The sequence below is a fragment of the Puma concolor genome, chromosome A1 (assembly GCF_028749965.1).
Source record: "Puma concolor isolate L17-30 chromosome A1, mPumCon1.1.hap2, whole genome shotgun sequence".
In the NCBI taxonomy this organism is placed as follows: Eukaryota; Metazoa; Chordata; class Mammalia; order Carnivora; family Felidae; genus Puma; species Puma concolor.
Window position 1 is genome coordinate 6,021,810 of NC_141667.1, and position 16,613 is coordinate 6,038,422.

The window sequence follows — 16,613 nt, forward strand, 5'->3', positions numbered from 1 at the left end:
CCTAATGTGCATTTTAGTAAAATACTTTCTCTGTAAAGTGAGGTGGGTGGAAAACAGTGAATGTGAGTTGACTGAGTCTAGACGGGTCCACAGATGGCCTAGCAGCCAGGCCATTTTCCATAAATCCTTCTTCGTGCCTCGGGGTTTGGGTTCACACTGGGACGTTGTGAGTCCCAGGGGTGTCCTCTGACAGGTTCCGGACACTCGAGTGTCGCCCCAGGCGCAAGCCGATCTTCAGGCCGTGCCAATCGGCTCACCGGGGCGACAGTGGACGTTCCCTTCAGAGAAAGGACAGACCTCAGGGGATCTCCCAGGGGCCTCAAGTGGGAGAACAGCTCCTGGGCAGTGGTTGTAAACCTTCAGCATGAGGTAGATACCACCACAGCAGGGGCACAGTGAATGTTTGCTGGGTGGACGAAGAGAAGGGAGGAGAGAAGAGAGGTCAAGGAAGGAGGCAAGGTGTACGTTAATTTCAGCCTAAAAAAATTCGGTGTTTACCAAACAGGCACTTGAGTTACAAAACAACCTCAGTAAAGACGCATGTACTTAAGCAGGGTTCCTTGCTGGTGGAATTTCCAAAGCAAACGGCTCGCAAGATGTGTTCCGGGAGCTCAATGTGTCTACTGCCATGTCCCTGGAAGTCGGTTAAATATTTGGAGACGTCTCACAGAAATCACTTGGGTCGTGGGAGAAAGAGCTGCTTTATACTGTCATCAAATATTTATCAAAAGCTCAGTTATAAAGACTTCTTGAAACGAACTGAGCTCTTCTTGAGACCGAGCATAACTTTTTCCAGGGTTTACTAAGCCCGAACAAGTTACGGACGTTGGATTTAAACCCCACTCCCAGAACTCAATCTCTTCATTCATCAGGGAGGTCAAGTAAAACCTCCAGCTTACGCCCGCTGCATGAAAACAGACTGGGTGATCATTTATCAGGGGAGGAAGCTGGTTTGTCTTACCATGGTTCAGGAGAAAGCAAACCATTTCCCCCCCTGTGGCAAATCTGTCCCCCTTGCTGGAACAGTCGTGATGTTCACAGGATTCTGCCTGTTGATTTAAGAGTTCGTGCTTCCAGTTTATTTTTTTAAGTTTATTTTGTTTTAGAGAGTGTGTGTGTGTCTGTGTGTGAAAGACAGAGAGAGAGAGAGAGAGAGCAGGGGAGGGGCAGAGACAGAGGGAGATAAGAGAGAATCCCAAGCAGGCTCCACACTGTCAGCGCAGAGCCCGAAGCCAGGCTTGAACCCACGAACCATGAGATCATGACCTGAGCTGAAACCAAGAGTCAGACGCTTAGCCAGCTGAGCCCCCCAGGAGCCCCTGTGCTTCCTGTTTAGGAGCAAGATGTTTCCAACGGACTGGAGGCATGAACTTCCCAATCACACCGTCCCCGTGGGTCACGAGACCAGAAACATTAGCGAGCTCTGATAGAAGAGCAGAACCGTTGTCAAGCAATGACTCTGTGGCGCGTCTGGATGGCTCAGTTGTTGAGCGTCTGACTCTTGATTTCAGCTCAAGTCACGGTCCCAGGGCTGTGGGATCGAGCCCCGTGTCGGGCTCTGCACGGAGACTGCTTGAGATTCTCTGTCTCTCTCCCTCTGCCTCTCTTCCCCACTCATTCTCTCTCCCCCTCTCTCGCTCAAATTAAAAAACTGTAATAAAAAAAAAAAGAAATGGCGGCATTTTCACCGACGTTAGCTGGCAGTGTGTTCCATAGTTCCAGTTGTTTAAATTGTGTGGATTTTCTCTCGCAATTTTTAAGTTGAGGATTTGTGGCAACAGTAGCGTTTCATCGGTCTTTCTCTGGAATGATAGGATTTCTCCAAGGAGAGGAAGAACGAACGTTCTCAGTGAGTCCTCTGCTCGTGTTTATGTTAGTTAGTGCAGTGATCTCAGCGGCCAGCTGCTTGCCCCTCGGGGCCATTGGGCAGTGTCTGGGGACATTTTTTCTTGTCAGTCCTGGAAGGGGGCATCTCTCGGAGGAGTCCACGGGTGCCACTCGGCATCCTGCAGGGCGCAGGACGCGGCCCCGGGACAAAGAATGATCCGACTCAGGTGTCATCAGTGTTCACATCGAGAGACTTGCCTGGTGCTACCCTTCCTGACTCCTTCGGGGAATAACCCCATTGTCATTTTCCTTTCTCCTTTGGCCGTTACCTTGGTTTTCTCCATGCCCCTGTCACCTTCAGGGTGCAGGACACATCCCCTGTCTCCACTGTCCTCCTCCCTCATCCCTCCTGAAACCCTCAGAGCTGGTTGCTGGTTTCACCCTCCATGGTGAATGCGCCCCATGGTCACCACGTCCCTCCCCTTTCACCGTCTTGAGAGCTCTCTCTCTCTCTCTGAGTTTGCTCTGCTGGGGCCCCCTGTGGGATCAAACACTTGAGCTCCACAAAGGGCCGCCCCTCCTGCTCTTCTCTCAAGTATTTCTAGCATCCTTACTGATTTTGTTTCCTCCCCCAGCCGGCTGAGGCTGCTCTCCGTCTTCCCACTTGAATACCCTGTGTCCTCTTCTGAGCCCTCCCCCACTTCAGTGGGTGCGTCAGTGCCCCCCCCCCGCCCCGCCCCGGGTGTATGTTTCCCAAACGAGCATCAGTCGGCAATGACCTTCCACCAGAGCTCGGCAAGGCTCTTCCTTCCTCCTCCGCACTTCCTCTCGGCTACCCGACCGGCGATCTAAATGCAGTCTCTCAATAAACACGTATCAGGTGCCTCTCCTGGGCCAGACACTTTCATATTGTGGAGACGCAGATTAATAGAACATAGTCTGTGCCCTTGGGGAGCTCACAGACGAGTGAGGGAAATAAAAGACCGCACTGATTCTAAACCACAAGCCACAGATGCAGGCCAGCGCTGGGACTGCATCTCACGCCCCTTCTTGGTGTGCCCAGTCGTTAAATATTGGGGCAGCGGGAACCTTTCGGACATGTAAACACATTTTATGAGTTATACGCATATAATAGTAAAGAACCTGTGTTTATAAAATAACCCAAAATAGAAATTTTACAAAGGTGACTTTCAAAAGGAAATACAAATATAATAGGTGTTACAAATTAATAGTAAATATAAATTAGTAACAGAAATAGCAATAGAAATAGAAATAGAAATAGAAATTAGTAGTAAATGGGAGTACAGATTCCCACTTACCTTCACTGGGAGCCTTGAACTGGTCTTTTCCTCCAGCTCTATGTGTTTGATAACTATTCCTCAAGGGGCGATAAATCCCCCAGGGACAGTAAAGGCAGGAAATCGTTACCTCCCTGTATCCGCGGGCTCCGGCTGCTGTAACAGCACCACAGCCTGGGCGGTTTAAACAACAGAAACGTCTGGAGACTAGAGGTCAGAGATCAGGTGCAGATGGGGTTGGTGTCTCTTGAGCCTCTGTCCTCGCTTCCTAGACGCCATCTTTCCCCTGCTTCTTCGTGTCGCCTTCTCTGTGTGTCTTAATCTCCTCTTTCTAGAAGGGCACCAAGTCATGCTGGATTCGTCACTAATCCCTCATTGGATCCTAATCTCTTATTTAATGATAGCCATGAGAAGCTGCAAAGCAAATACTGAGGATTCGGAGGTTATGAATTTGGGAGAAGGGGGGAGACACATAACACCCTTCCCCTAAAAGGGAAGATGGGGTGTTTCCAGAACCGAGGTGAGCCGTGTGGCAGGTGTGGAGTAGGGAAGGGGAGGAAAGGACCCCGACCTCTCTGCCCTGCTCTCCCTGACCTTCCCTGGCCCTCCCATTAGCCAGTCCCGCAGGGGTCAGAGGTCACCCTCGGAGCCAGAGGCCAGCGGAGAACGGGGGAGACAGGTATGCGGGGCAAGCGGAGAACCAGGACCCAGCCCCTCCTCGAAGTGTCTTCTGCCGGCAGTTTCTGGGTTAAGACGACATAGGTCCCATTCCGTGTCTTCCAGCGTCTCAGGTCTGCCCGCGGCCACAAGAATGAACCGGGACACAGGGTCCCCTTGGGAGGATGGGTAATCCTCACACACGCCTGTCTTCCGGGCATTGCGGCCCTTGACCTCAAGCATTGCTGTCTGCCTGGAGCCCAGGTTTGTGACCCAAGGGACCGTTTCCCTGCCGGTTGACCTCTAACCCCACGTGCGTGTGTTTGTTTCCTCTCAGGAGCCCGAGAGGCAGTACATGCATATCGGCACCATGGTGGAGTTTGCCTTTGCCCTGGTGGGGAAGCTGGACGCTATCAACAAACACTCCTTCAATGACTTCAAGCTGCGAGTGGGTACGTTGTGTGAAGAGCGCCGGCTTCCGGGGGAGGGCACGGCGTAAGGAACAGGCACACCGGAAGTGTTGTGTGAAAGGATCTGACTTCCGGGGGGGGGCGGAAGGGCACAGGCGCACCGGGACCGTCGGCCATCTTGCCACGCCGGACTAGAGTCCTGGCGGTTGTGTCTCGAGTGCAGGAGGACTGAATTTGGGGGAGCAGGGGGTGGACAGGCTCAGGGAAGTTAGGAGCCTCTGAGGCACTTCAGTACAAAGTAGAAAACAAAACCCCCTTTGGTTGGACCCAGGCTGCGAGCACTATGTCTAGCAAGTGGACCGTGAGCTGGATTTCAGTCCCACGGCCTCATCCTGCCAGGGCCCCTCTGCCAGCCACGGCGTGCGTGGCCTCAGACCATCCTGAGGAGCCGTTGACTGCAAACCACGATATTATTTCAGGATCAGCTGCCAGTGAAATTAGCATGAGCTGGAAGATGCATCCAGACTTTGGAGATCCAAAAATGTAAAAAAAAAAAAAAAAAAAAAAAAAAAAAGTTTTAAGGCAGCTTAGAGCTGTTGAAATAGTCACACACTCCTAGGCTCGCAACCTCCAAACGCCCCAAACGTACGTCCCAGGTTCTGAAATAGCTATAGCTTTTCTGATTGAAGATTCAGCCCTGAAAGAAAAGGCCAGCTTCCTTTAAGATTTAAAATTTTTCTATCTCAAGAATAAACATTAACAAAATTAAATTTTCTAGTAAGCTCTTCCGTTACTTTAAGCTGGTCCATGAGCATGTTTCGTGCTTACTTGCCTTTTACAAACGTCTGTAAAAATAAAAAGTGTGTTTTACGTGCTCGGCTTAGCACGCGGCTGTCTTGCCATATTTGTGGTTATGGCCATTTGTGATTGGTAAGAGCTGCTTTGACCATTTTATGTTCCTCTTGGCAACACATTTTGCTTCTTCTGAAAGCAAGTACACATAAGAGGAGCTCTTTTAACAAATTCCATTTGAATGGCTTTTCCCTGCTTTTGGATACAGATTTCAACTTAAAAAAAAATCCCGATAAATGGCGAGCGATTTTCTTCCTTTGCTCTATGTTCTGAATTTTAAAACCCAGAAATATTTTATATCTCTTATAATGTGGCCTCTTGACTGCTTATATATTCTGTTCATTGTTAGCACCTGGACACGTCTTGCTTTATACTTTCTCACCTCCGTGCACAATGGGCCTCACCTTATACCCAGGTGAGAAGGGGCAGGCCGGTGGGAGGCTTCCCCCCAGCCTGCTGACCACATCCAACATGCAGGTGTCCCCTAGATCCTCGAGCTTCTTTATTGTTTTGACAGCCTAGAAAGTGAGCTCCTCGACCTTTCAAACTACCCTCAAAAAAAAAAAATTTTTTTTTTATTCCACGTTGGAATGATCTGCTCGATTAGTAAACGTATTCAAAACAAAATACTACCGCTCTTTACTGCAAAGTGAAATAGAGATCAGTGTTTGCTGATCACATGTGTTACTTCCCCAAACATCACAGCTTTCTTGGTCTTGGACCTTTACGGTATTTTCCAGATTAATGCGAGCAATTGAATAGGCCTTCTTCGAGAAGAATTTGAGTGTTTACACTCATGACTGAATAATAACGTCTATACAGTCACCCCACATGGCAGCTCTTTTAGGTTTCTGAGGAAGCTCAAGGTCTCACGGGCCTCTGGGGCTGCCTTTCCCCACCCCTCGGCCTCTCTCTCAGGGGTCTGCCTGCCCTGCCGCACTTGGGTGTGTGGCGCCATCCAGTGGCAGTTCATGGTAGGAACTTGGAAGAGTAACACTTCAAAAAAAAAAAAAAATTAGATGATACAAATAAGAAATGCTGAATTCACTCTTAACGTCCTCTTCTGCATGTCAAGCTGCAGAATCAGTCGGTCAGCGGGAACCAAAATCTGAGCACATTCCTGCGCTAAGTGGAGATTGACCCCGTGCCAGCAGTCAGCAGCCCAGCCTCTCCCCACTGCCTACCCCGCCAGGCGCTGACCCAGCAGGATTCAGCAGCCTGGAGGAAAGCTGATGGCAGAGGGGGCTTGAGGGCACCAGCCAGCAGCCAGCGGCTGGACTAAATTCTTTGGGGTGTCTAAAGTACAGTGTGGGCTTTATTGAGCACCCCGCAAAAGCAAAGCAGAATTTCTTTCTTGCCTCTTGCGTACCTTCAAAGGTTTTGTGGAATGCCGTTTATACCGTTTCCTGCCTACCTCTCCATTGCAAAGAGGAAGTTTTGCCTCGGGTCTCTAACAAGCCGTAGTGCACTAAGCAGTACAGCAGTGGAAGAAGGGATCTCAAAAACACCCTCATTAATCAGTACAAGTTGACTCCTGCAGCAAGGCAGGAGTCCTAGATCTAGGAGAGAACACATACCTAGGGCATAATCAACCGAAGTCAATAACTCTGTTTCTATTTCCGTGGCCTTCCTCCGCACCACTCCCGGGATAACTATGGGTCTGTGTGTTTGAACTGAGATCCTGGGGCAAGGACTCATCCTACCTGGTGCATGGGAGTTGGGAGAGAATCCCAGGCCTCTCTGATTAGAGAAGTTGATCACACTTCTAAGGAGATGGCAGGTGCCGTCTCCGTGTCTCAGGCAGTGTGAAAGCTCACGCTGAGCTCAGGTGTCAGCACGTAATAACCATGGGGTTATAATTGCAGCTACAGAGAGGACAATCAGAGCAATGGCCTCCTCTTTTAGTGGTGGCCCAGGCTGCCTGATTATCTGGGCAGGCACATGGGCAAGCCAGGGGGCAGCAGGGCTGGAGAGTGGTGCCTCCTGAGTTTCCCCAGCAGCCTTTTGATGGCTGTCCCTGGAGAATCACAGTTTGTGAGGAGGTTTATGCCAGAGGCTGGATTGTCCTCACTCTGATGAGTGCAGAGCTGTAAAGAGCCCAGCTCAAGGGGGACAAGAACCCAAGCAAAAGAGACGTCCCCCCACTTGTGCGGAGACGGCCTGTGGATTGCACCTGCTCCCCAGGGGCGAGCCTGTCTACCCCAGGACCCGTCCAAACGTGACGCTCTTGGGGGCCTCTCCCAGGAGAATTTCCTCAAATCTGAACTCCGTCAAAATCTCTATATTGTCCATACTAGGACCTGTTATTGTTCTAAAGTTGACCTGGGTAGACTCCCTCACTAGCACGGTGTGCATTGAGAGAGCCCTTTGAAGGTGCTTTAGCAATGGAAATCAGAGGCACAAACATTGTCCTCTGGAATTCAGTAAACTTGGCATTGGGACATCATCAAAGGCAACAACCTGAAAGGTGGGAAGAAGCCTCGTGCACGGGAAGCTCATGGCAGCATCCGTACCAGCAGGGCCACAGAGCTGGCTGCCACTGCCATCTGCTGCCTGTCTGATGGCACCCTCTCCTGCTTTTTTGCCTGAATCCAGAGGTGGTGATAACAGTACCCACCGCACAAGGCTGTTGTGAGCATCCCCAGAGTTTTACAGTGCGCAGCAGGTAGAAAATGCCACACTGGTGTGGGGGCAAGTGGCGGATTCAGCAAGATGTTGGCATGAACCCAGAAGTCCATCGGTGACCAAACTGCCAGTAAATGTGGTATATCCATTCAGTGTAGCTGTTTAAAACAGAAAGATGTATATTTCAAAAATTAACATTAACCGCAAAACTGCTGGAGAACAGTGATCGTCTCTTATCTAGGATTATGTAGCAACATAGAAAACTCAGTCGGGTGACCAACTTTGGCTCAGGTCATGATCTCACAGCTCATGAGTTTGAGCCCTGCAGTGAGTTCAAGCCCCAGTTTGGATCCTCTGTCTGCCTTTCTCTCTGCCCCTCTTCCTCCCCTTCTCTCTCTCTCTCTCTCTCTCTCTCTCTCTCTCTCTCTCTCTCTCCCCAAATCAAAGATCTTTAAAAAAAAAAACTTAAGAAAACTATTATAATGTTTTGTTTTTTTTTTAATTTTCTTAATGTTTATTTTCTTGAGAGAGGGAGACAGAGCGCAAGCCGGGGAGGGACAGAGAGAGGGAGACACAGAATCCTAAGCATGCTCCAGGCTCTGAGCTGTCAGCACAGAGCCCGACACGGGGCTCGAACCCACAAACCAGGAGATCATGACCTGAGCCGAAGTCGGACGCTCAACCGACTGAACCACCCAGGTGTCCTGATACAATGTTTGGGTTTTTTGAAAGCATAGCCAACTTTATGTTATTATGGAATAAAAATGATATCTGGGTACCTATGTATGAATCAAGACCAAGAAGAGAAACAAATTATTTTTCATTGTTTTAGAATTCCGTGAGTTGGGCTAATGTTGGCTGCATAATGATGATTCAGAAATCCTCTTGTACAACTTTTCTGTTGAAGACAGTCGTTGTAACTTGAGTCTTCTTGCCCGGTTCTGATGCATTGCAGGTATTAACCATGGGCCTGTAATAGCCGGTGTGATTGGAGCTCAGAAGCCACAATACGATATCTGGGGCAACACCGTGAATGTGGCCAGCAGGATGGACAGCACCGGCGTGCTGGACAAAATACAGGTAATCTAGTCTGCTCCGTCATCACGGGCCAGGTCTATCCTCTTCGAAGTCATAAATGAGCATCATCATAATGACAATGATGTATTAGAACAAAGAATCTTGGTAGTTACTTCAATGGTGAAAAGAACCTGAAATCAACATAAGTCTTTTTTATTGGGGAAATGGTCATCCGTTTCTGCACTCGCCGTTAACAATACTTGAGAAACGTAATAATGTAAAGGTTATAGCTTTGGAGGAAGTCGACGATGGCCAACGATCAACATGGCAGTCTGACACCTGAGCGAGTCAAGGCTGGCCCCTTCTCTCCTCTTCCATCTCCTGGCACCAGAACCTTGAAGGGAGCCCTGCAAGGGAGAGGGATTGTACCACCAAAACCAGACAGAGCCCCCAGACTTCCCGTCCCAGAGGCTGAGTTGGAAGGAGGCAGAAAGGAGCCGACTGGGGAAAGACGAGGGACGAGATTCAGGGTGATATGAAATGGCAACGCCAAATCGGGCCAGCATGGGATTTGGATATGGAGAATGACGGACGGCACTGGAATCCACGCAGGGGAGGTTGCTCGGGCAGAATGCCACACACCTGGAAGGAGAGACCGACCTCTCCTAATGAGAAGAACATGTGCACGTGTGTGTCTGTGCAGAACTTTCTATTCGCCACTCCCTCAAAACGCAGTGATTCCCCATTTCACCCCAGATTCCACGCTTCACTTCTGGAAGATAAATTCCTGCCAAGTGGCAAATTCGTGTGAAAACCACTGGACGCAAATAAGAAGCTTTTTTTCTCCCCCCCACCCCCAGGAATTCGACAAGTCCCTGTTCTGTGTGCCTTGGCTTGACCCCTGTCCTCAGGTAACCTTGCCTCCTAACATTCCGATGGAGATTTAGAGTTCTTTTCTGAAATTCTGCCGAAGACACCAGCTCCAGTGCTATCAAAAGCGGGCTTCTCATTAAACTTCTGCCTACTTGCTTTTCACACTCTTCACCTGCCTCTGCTTCTGTGAACCTTCTATAGCATATCTTTAATCTTTGTATGGAACGGGGCCTATATCTCACCTTCTTCCCACCGGATGACTAGTCAGCAGTTGCCAAAAGTAAGCAACAGAGAACGGGGAGAGATGGCAGGCGATGTGGGGCGGAGAGGAACGTGTGGGGCTTCCCAATCAGACCCAGACGTTGCCAAGGGAAAAGAGTCAGCTGGCTGTGCTCACGAGAGCCAACCCAGACAAAGCTCTCACCAGAAACGGGGCTGGAGCGGTCGTCACGGTGTGTGGAGATGGCCTAGATGCCCACCACGAGAGGCGCGGTCTACCACCTTGGCACCTCGCTGACCCGTGCCATGACGGCACCACGGCCTCGAGGGCTTTCTGCCTGCGTGTCATTAGCTGTTCCTGATGCCCCGGGGATGTTCCAGCGATCCTGTACAGCGTGGGGTCTTGTGTCTGGTGTGGGGAGAGGGTGCTCCTATCAAGGACACACGTTCCCAACCTGCAGGCCAACCTAGCCCCCCCCCCCCAATCCCTTCCCACACCTGGAACATTCAGAAGACATGTTTCACGACTCTCCAAGTGGTTTTCAAGCATTTGGGATACGTATCAAAACCCATTTAAGACAGGCTGTTCAGAGAGAGTGCTCCCTCCTGGAGGTCGTAATCCCCTGCAGGTCAGTGTTTGAAATGAGCTAGAGCTCCCATGTCTCCGTCTCCAGGAGGATATTGGGCCTCATAAAACTCCAGGTGATTTAGTGCTGAGCAGCGCCCCCTGGAGGGTCTCTGTGCACCCGGAGCCCGGAGGAGAAGCCCCTCCGCGTGTGTTCACTCAGCTCAGCCGCCGGAAGGCTTGTGTCCAGCAGGTTCCTTCTCCTGAGGCCGCAGTTCACTCCGTCTCCGGTAGCTTCGCATTTCCACTTACGTGCAAGGAAAGTAGTGAGACGCCAGGAAGAATCAGAAACGATGCCGAGATCGTTAAAAGCTTCTCCCGGGCCTGAGGAACAGGTCCTTTTGATTAAAGAACATCCACGCCCACCACGCTTTCCAGCCTGGAAGCTCACAGAACACTGGAGAAAGCCCGCGTGTCACCCAGCCAGGCCGCCCCCGGGCTTGGAGGCATACTGGCTGCTGTTCATCGGGGAGACAGCTCCCTCCTCCTTGCTTCACGGTAATTGTGTGGTCGGTGTTCCAGATTCCAAGGGATAGCTCACAAATGCCCGTGGTGATACTTCACACCAGTAAACACCTTGACTGCAGAATTAACCCCCGAGGCTCCAACAGATGTGTTTGTTTTCTGTGGCAGGTCGGAAATCAGACGCCTCTGGAATTCTCTAATTCTGATTATGCTTGAGAACTCTCATCATGAGACCCTGTCTGTAATCTGAGTTCCCGGCTCTGTCCGTATTCCTTCGGTTCTTCCCCAGGATCCAGAGTCCTTCCTGTGCCCCTGGCTTCACCTCCCAGCTACACTTGTCCTTCCCCAGGACTTGGGCTCAAGCTAGCAAAGGACAGGACATGAACATACGGCACCTGTGACCCTCTTTTCTTGCTCTGGTCACAAGGGTCCCGAGGACCCACACATTGGCCCCTGTGCTAGGGGCTGGCCATGGAGTCAAAGTACAGGGAGGGTGGTTTTTCCAGCTCTTTCCAACAGCCTACCCTTGAGATCTTTATATGGCACCCTTCACCCTTGCTTCTGGGGGCCTCTGGATATCTCCCTGGATTCTCATAAGCACAGCCCTCCTATTTCTGCCTCACACCTCTCTCAGCCACCAGGCTCAAGGAGGCTGGCTCACTGCTGCGGCCATTGCCCCCACCACTGCATGGTCCCCCGACGGCACCCACCCCAAAAGCAAAATCGTGTGATACCATTGCTGTGCTGTTCACAAGCCTGCACAGCATGTGGGTGCCACCCACACGGCCAAGGTGGTCGGGTCCCACGGGTGCCATGTTCATCCTCTGATGCAAGGGGAGGAAATCCCTCCTCCTCCCCCTCCTCACCCTCCTCCTCCTCTGCTTTCTCCCCTGCTTTCAGAGCAGCATTACCAGGGGTTTCTGGAAAAAAAACAGCTCCTCCCTCTCTGCTCAAAAGCCAGATACTTCCTGGGAGGCCTGGCTGGGGACTGTGTTCCTGACACGGGGGTCTGCCCTCACTTCTGAAGCTGAGGCCTCTATATTGGTAGCCTAGTCTGTTCTCACCTCACCCATTCTCTGCTTGAGAAAGCGTCTTCAGCAGGAGGCTTCGTCAACACTCAAGCAGACAAATGCCACACAGACCTGAGCTGTCATCCCCAGACACGGCCCCCGAGGAGAGCACGGTGCACGCTCAGGCTGAGATGGGGCAGGACTCGGTACAACCCTTCTCCCCTAAGAGAGAGGGGCCGTCCTACCCGGGAAATTCCTCTGCCATCTGACACAGCGGGACCCGAGGCGATTCGGCAGTGGGGGTCCTGGCCTCGCAGGGCAGCGGCGGGAATCACGTCGACAGGCTGCAAGAGAGGGGCCCGGCCCTGGTCACCTTCTGTGTCAGCTCGGTGAAGGGAGGAAGCTTGAGAAGACCTGACTCAGCATGTCATGCCCGTGCCAAGGCTGGTACAGACCCCTAGTGTCCTTTTAGTTTTGTTCTCGAGCATTCGCCGAAGCAGGGGGCCATTTGCGGGAGCTGACGGTGCTTCTCAAGGTGTCTTCTCCCATCTGAATTAAAATCCATTATTCACATTTATGATTTTGTGAAATGACATTCATGACAGTTTGTAACATCCCACTACAGTATATTTTGATTTACTTTCCCTCTTCCGGGTCTCTCTCTCTCTCTCTCTTTTAGTTTATTTATTTTGAGAGAGAGAGAGAGCAGGAGGGAGCAGGGTAGGGACAAAGAGAGAGGGAGAGAGAGAATCCTAAGCAGGTCCTCACTGTCAGCACAGAACCTGACACGGGGCTCAATCCCACGAGCCGTGAGATCATGACCTGAGCCAATATCAAGAGTTGGATGCTTAGCCGACTGAGCCACCCAGGTGCCCCTTTCCAGGTCTCTTATATGTGAATATGTAACCTTCACGTAGCTGAAGTCATAGCGTGGGTCTGGGCTTCAATTTTTCCTTTGGGGGTGAACAGATCCTGCCTTATTTCCTGGTCTCGGCCACGATAGGGATCATGACAGCATCCTGGTTTACACCGCCCTGAAGATCACTTGACTTTTTAGGTGGTTTAGAGTCTGTCACCGTTGCAGCATGAAATTACGTGTTGTCCCTAAAAGGCTTTTCTTCTCCTGCGTGATTCTGTCTTCTAATTTCTTAGGAGTGGAGTGAAAGGGCCAGAGAACGTGAATGTCTTTTGGCTCCTGATCTTTGCGGTCAAACGACCTTCCGGAGGCTGTGTTTCGTAGGCACTGACCGCTCCTTCATCTGTCCATGTGCTTCTAGGTCACTGAGGAGACAAGCCTCATCCTCCAGACCCTGGGTTACACGTGCACATGTCGAGGAATAATCAACGTGAAAGGCAAGGGGGAGCTGAAGACGTACTTTGTAAACACAGAAATGTCAAGGTCCCTTTCCCAGAGCAACGTGGCATCCTGAGGGGGTTGCCTCCACTTCGGCAAGAAGACTGTACTTCCGGGAAGGTACAATGCACTTTCTGACTGCGAGCTTTGTCTCTCGTTTTTGGTGTGCGTGCTCTGTTGTGTCCTATGGAGCCTTTTCAGACTCGTTCCTCTGACCTGGTGGCATACCATTTGGTGTCTGACGTGTCCCAAGATCGCTCTGCCACTTGCACTGTGCTTACTCCTAAGCAGAAGGAAAAGGAGTGTGTGTTATGGGAGAAATGCGCTCAGAGAATTCACAAAGATGACAGAGGTGAAATAAACAAAAATTCTTAAGGCAATAAAACTAGGGGGTGTATATTATCTTCCAGTGCATGTTTTTTTTTTTTTTTTCCTGGAAAATATGGTAGCTGGCCAACCGCATCCGCTAGTCCGATATTACACAGTATTTGTGAATAATTGATTCCGTCGCCCCACATGGAAGTTGACTGTGTTCACCCAGTGTATCTCATCGCCGGCGGCCATCCACGGGACCCACGGTCCTGTCGCCTTGCTCTGTCGTGTCTCGGGCCAGAGGCGTGCAGCCACCCATCACCAGAATTAGTTCTCATAACCTAGGACCAGTTTTGTACCAAACGCGTCCGACGTTTTGATGCCATTGTCTTTTGTAAGGTTGATTCATTAAAAGTTTTACGTACTTTGGTTTATAGTCTGTATCTTTTCCCCCTTTTCTTCCTTCTCCTGCGGTTCGCTCCACAGCCGAGCTTGGCTTTCCATCGTCCTGACTGACGGTTGTTTCAGAAAGCGCGCCCCAGGAGCAGCGATTGGGAGATCCTTGGGTAATTCAGATCAGGACAAGGCTTGTGAGGTAGACACTTGCTTCTGCCACTCTCTGGAAATGCTCCGAGCGCCCTGTGGCATCTCTAGAGGATATTTTCTGGGGAAAATGTTGTGTGTGTTTTTTTATTTTTTTAAGGTTATTATTTATTTATTTATTTGGAGAAAGAGAGAGGGAGAGAGAGAATGCAGGCAAGGGAGGGACAGAGAGAGAGGGAGAGAGAGAATCCCAAGCAGGTTCAGCGCTGTGAGCACAGAGCCTGATGTGGGGCTCGAACTCACCAGCCGTGAGATCACGACCTGAGTTGAAATCAAGAGTCGTGCACTTACCCGCACACGCCAGCCTGGTGGGGCACCCTTGGTTTCTGTTCATAGCTCAAGGCAGGCGTGTGTGACAACCGGGGGACCCCAATCTACCAGGAACACCTTGTTCTTGGCAACTCAGACCCGAAGCACCGGGCCCTCGTTGGATTCCTCACTGACCGTTTTCTGGCCGTGCGACTTTGACCACGTCGCTTAATTTCTCTTAGGGGTATTTCTTCATGGGTAGCTTAGGGGATCAGGTGTGACTGAGAGAGCTAATGACCATGCGAGAGCCTGGCAGGTCCCCAGGGCTTTCTCTTGTCGGTGCTATCCTGCCAGGACTCAGGCTCACGTAAAAGCACTTCTCGAAGCTCCTAACTGGCCTTCCTCGCCGAAGTGGGAATATAGCACGATGTGTTCCACGGTCTGCCGCAGTCAGGCAGTGTTGGAGATCTCCAGAAAGGTGACCGGAAGAGGAAACGTAGTATAGGAATGTCTGTTTTCGCTGTCATGGAAACGTGGCCTAGGAGGCCTGGGGTCTCACTGGCTTCAGACCAGCCTCCTGTGTCATTTGTAATAATGGTCATCAGCTGCACCTTGTGGGCCCCTCCTTAGAGCCTGCAGCACCCATCCCAGGGCACGTCACCTCCCCTTAGTGGACACCCACAGCTGGGTGATTTGCCAAGCGCCCTCAAGCGTGGCTTTCTGCACCCACCAGGGATATGCTGAATTTGGTGAAAAGAACTCAAAAGGACAGTTGTTTCTTTCCCCCGGAACTGTGTTCCTAGTCTTAACCAAACAGCATACTTTTCTCTTTTTAATGTTTATTTAGTTTTGAGAGAGCACAAGCAGGGGAGGGGCGGAGAGAGAGGGGGACGGGGGATCCGAAGCGGGCTCCAGGCTCCGAGCGGTCAGCACAGAGCCCGACACGGGGCTGGAACTCACAAGCCTCGAGATCATGACCTGAGCCGAAGCCGGACACTCAACCAGCTGAGCCACCCAGGTGCCCCCCCCTCCCCCAAACAGTACATGTTTTAAAGCAATCAGAGTCATTATCAGAGTCTATCTTGCAGAGGTCTGCACACATACGATCTCTCCGAGTGTGGTCCCCAACCAGCAGCGGCAACACCTCATTTACAGGCCCCAACCCGAGCCTGCCAAGGCAGAGGTCCTAGCCGTGGGGCTCAGCACATGCACCGTGCTTGGATAACAAGCCGTCCAGGCGATTCTGGTCCCCGGCCTGAGTCCCCCTGTGCTTTACAAATGAGGAAACCGGTGCAGTGAGGTCCAGGGGCTTGGCTTGTTCGGAGTCTCCCAGGGATCAGTGCCCAAGACGAGCCTAGAATGCAAACCCACCTGCTCCCTACATCTGAAAGTGTGCCTCCCAGTCAAGGCTCCCTAAGCTCCGGAACTGCACATACTCCTGTGGGCGAACGATGCAGACGAGAGGGCTGCAGCTCACTTAGCCGGCCCAGCGACCTTGGTAGCAAGCAAGCGTCTCTGCTCAAAGCTCTCCCTAACCATCCGTTCTTGCAGAACGCCCTCTCAATACATTTAATTTTCCCTTGATGCCTGATAAACGAGATCTTCTGAAACCTTCTCCAATTCAGGCCCTGCTTGTTGAAAGTGGAAGGCTCAGGGAGTAGGATCTGGCTTAAAGTAACCAGAATTCAGTTTGACACTGATTTATTGTGGTCACGTTCAGATGAAGGCATCTCTTAGAGATGCCTGGTGTTTCTTGGTTGCCAAAGCCGAAGAAAGAGTAGTTTGTAAAAGTTTCCCTACTCCAAAATTTATATACTTTCTATTATATTATTACATACGTGGCTTAATGTACCCAAAGGCATTCCAAATAAACTATTCCTAGTTGTTTGGGGGCGGGGTGTGTGGAACTAATAAAAAACACCTATGACGAAAAAAAATACCATTTTTCAAATGAATAAAGAAACCTGTAGGAGTCACTCAGCCTTGAAATTGTCAACAATTCGGTGTCAAATGCCCTTAGAGCATCAAAACAATAAAACCAGCCATGGGGGAATCAGTATAGAAATTAATTAGATCACCTGCTCATTAACCACTAAGCTGTGGGACATGTAATCACCAGAGGTGAGGGATGATTTCTTTCGAGAGACCCTTTCATTAAAACTATAGCCAGTGTCTTAATACTTGAATAAGTTTCAAATTATCTCCAAAATAAACGTT

At 50.7% G+C, this 16,613-nt stretch overlaps 1 protein-coding gene and 1 long non-coding RNA gene across 5 annotated transcripts in view; one reads left to right on the plus strand and one right to left on the minus strand.

The window, feature by feature from the left end:
- The window catches only part of ADCY2 (adenylate cyclase 2), a 415,997-nt gene extending 402,024 nt beyond the window's left edge, over window positions 1-13,973 (plus strand). For 3 of the 4 annotated variants that reach the window (XM_086675813.1, XM_086675806.1, XM_086675797.1), the window contains 3 exons: window positions 4,120-4,234; window positions 8,625-8,749; window positions 13,156-13,973. In XM_086675813.1, the coding sequence (XP_086531939.1) occupies window positions 4,120-4,234; window positions 8,625-8,749; window positions 13,156-13,308 (393 nt within the window). In that variant the 3' untranslated portion in view covers window positions 13,309-13,973. Of the gene's footprint in view, window positions 1-4,119; window positions 4,235-8,624; window positions 8,750-13,155 lie in introns of those variants that run through there. The other variant, XR_015240410.1, reaches the window with a different exon arrangement.
- LOC147584003 (uncharacterized) lies at window positions 7,311-10,993 on the minus strand. The gene is made up of 2 exons (XR_015240411.1): window positions 10,277-10,993; window positions 7,311-7,827 (listed from the first exon to the last, which is right to left on the minus strand). It is a non-coding gene; the product is annotated as an uncharacterized LOC147584003 (long non-coding RNA).
- Window positions 13,974-16,613: the final 2,640 nt, after the last annotated feature.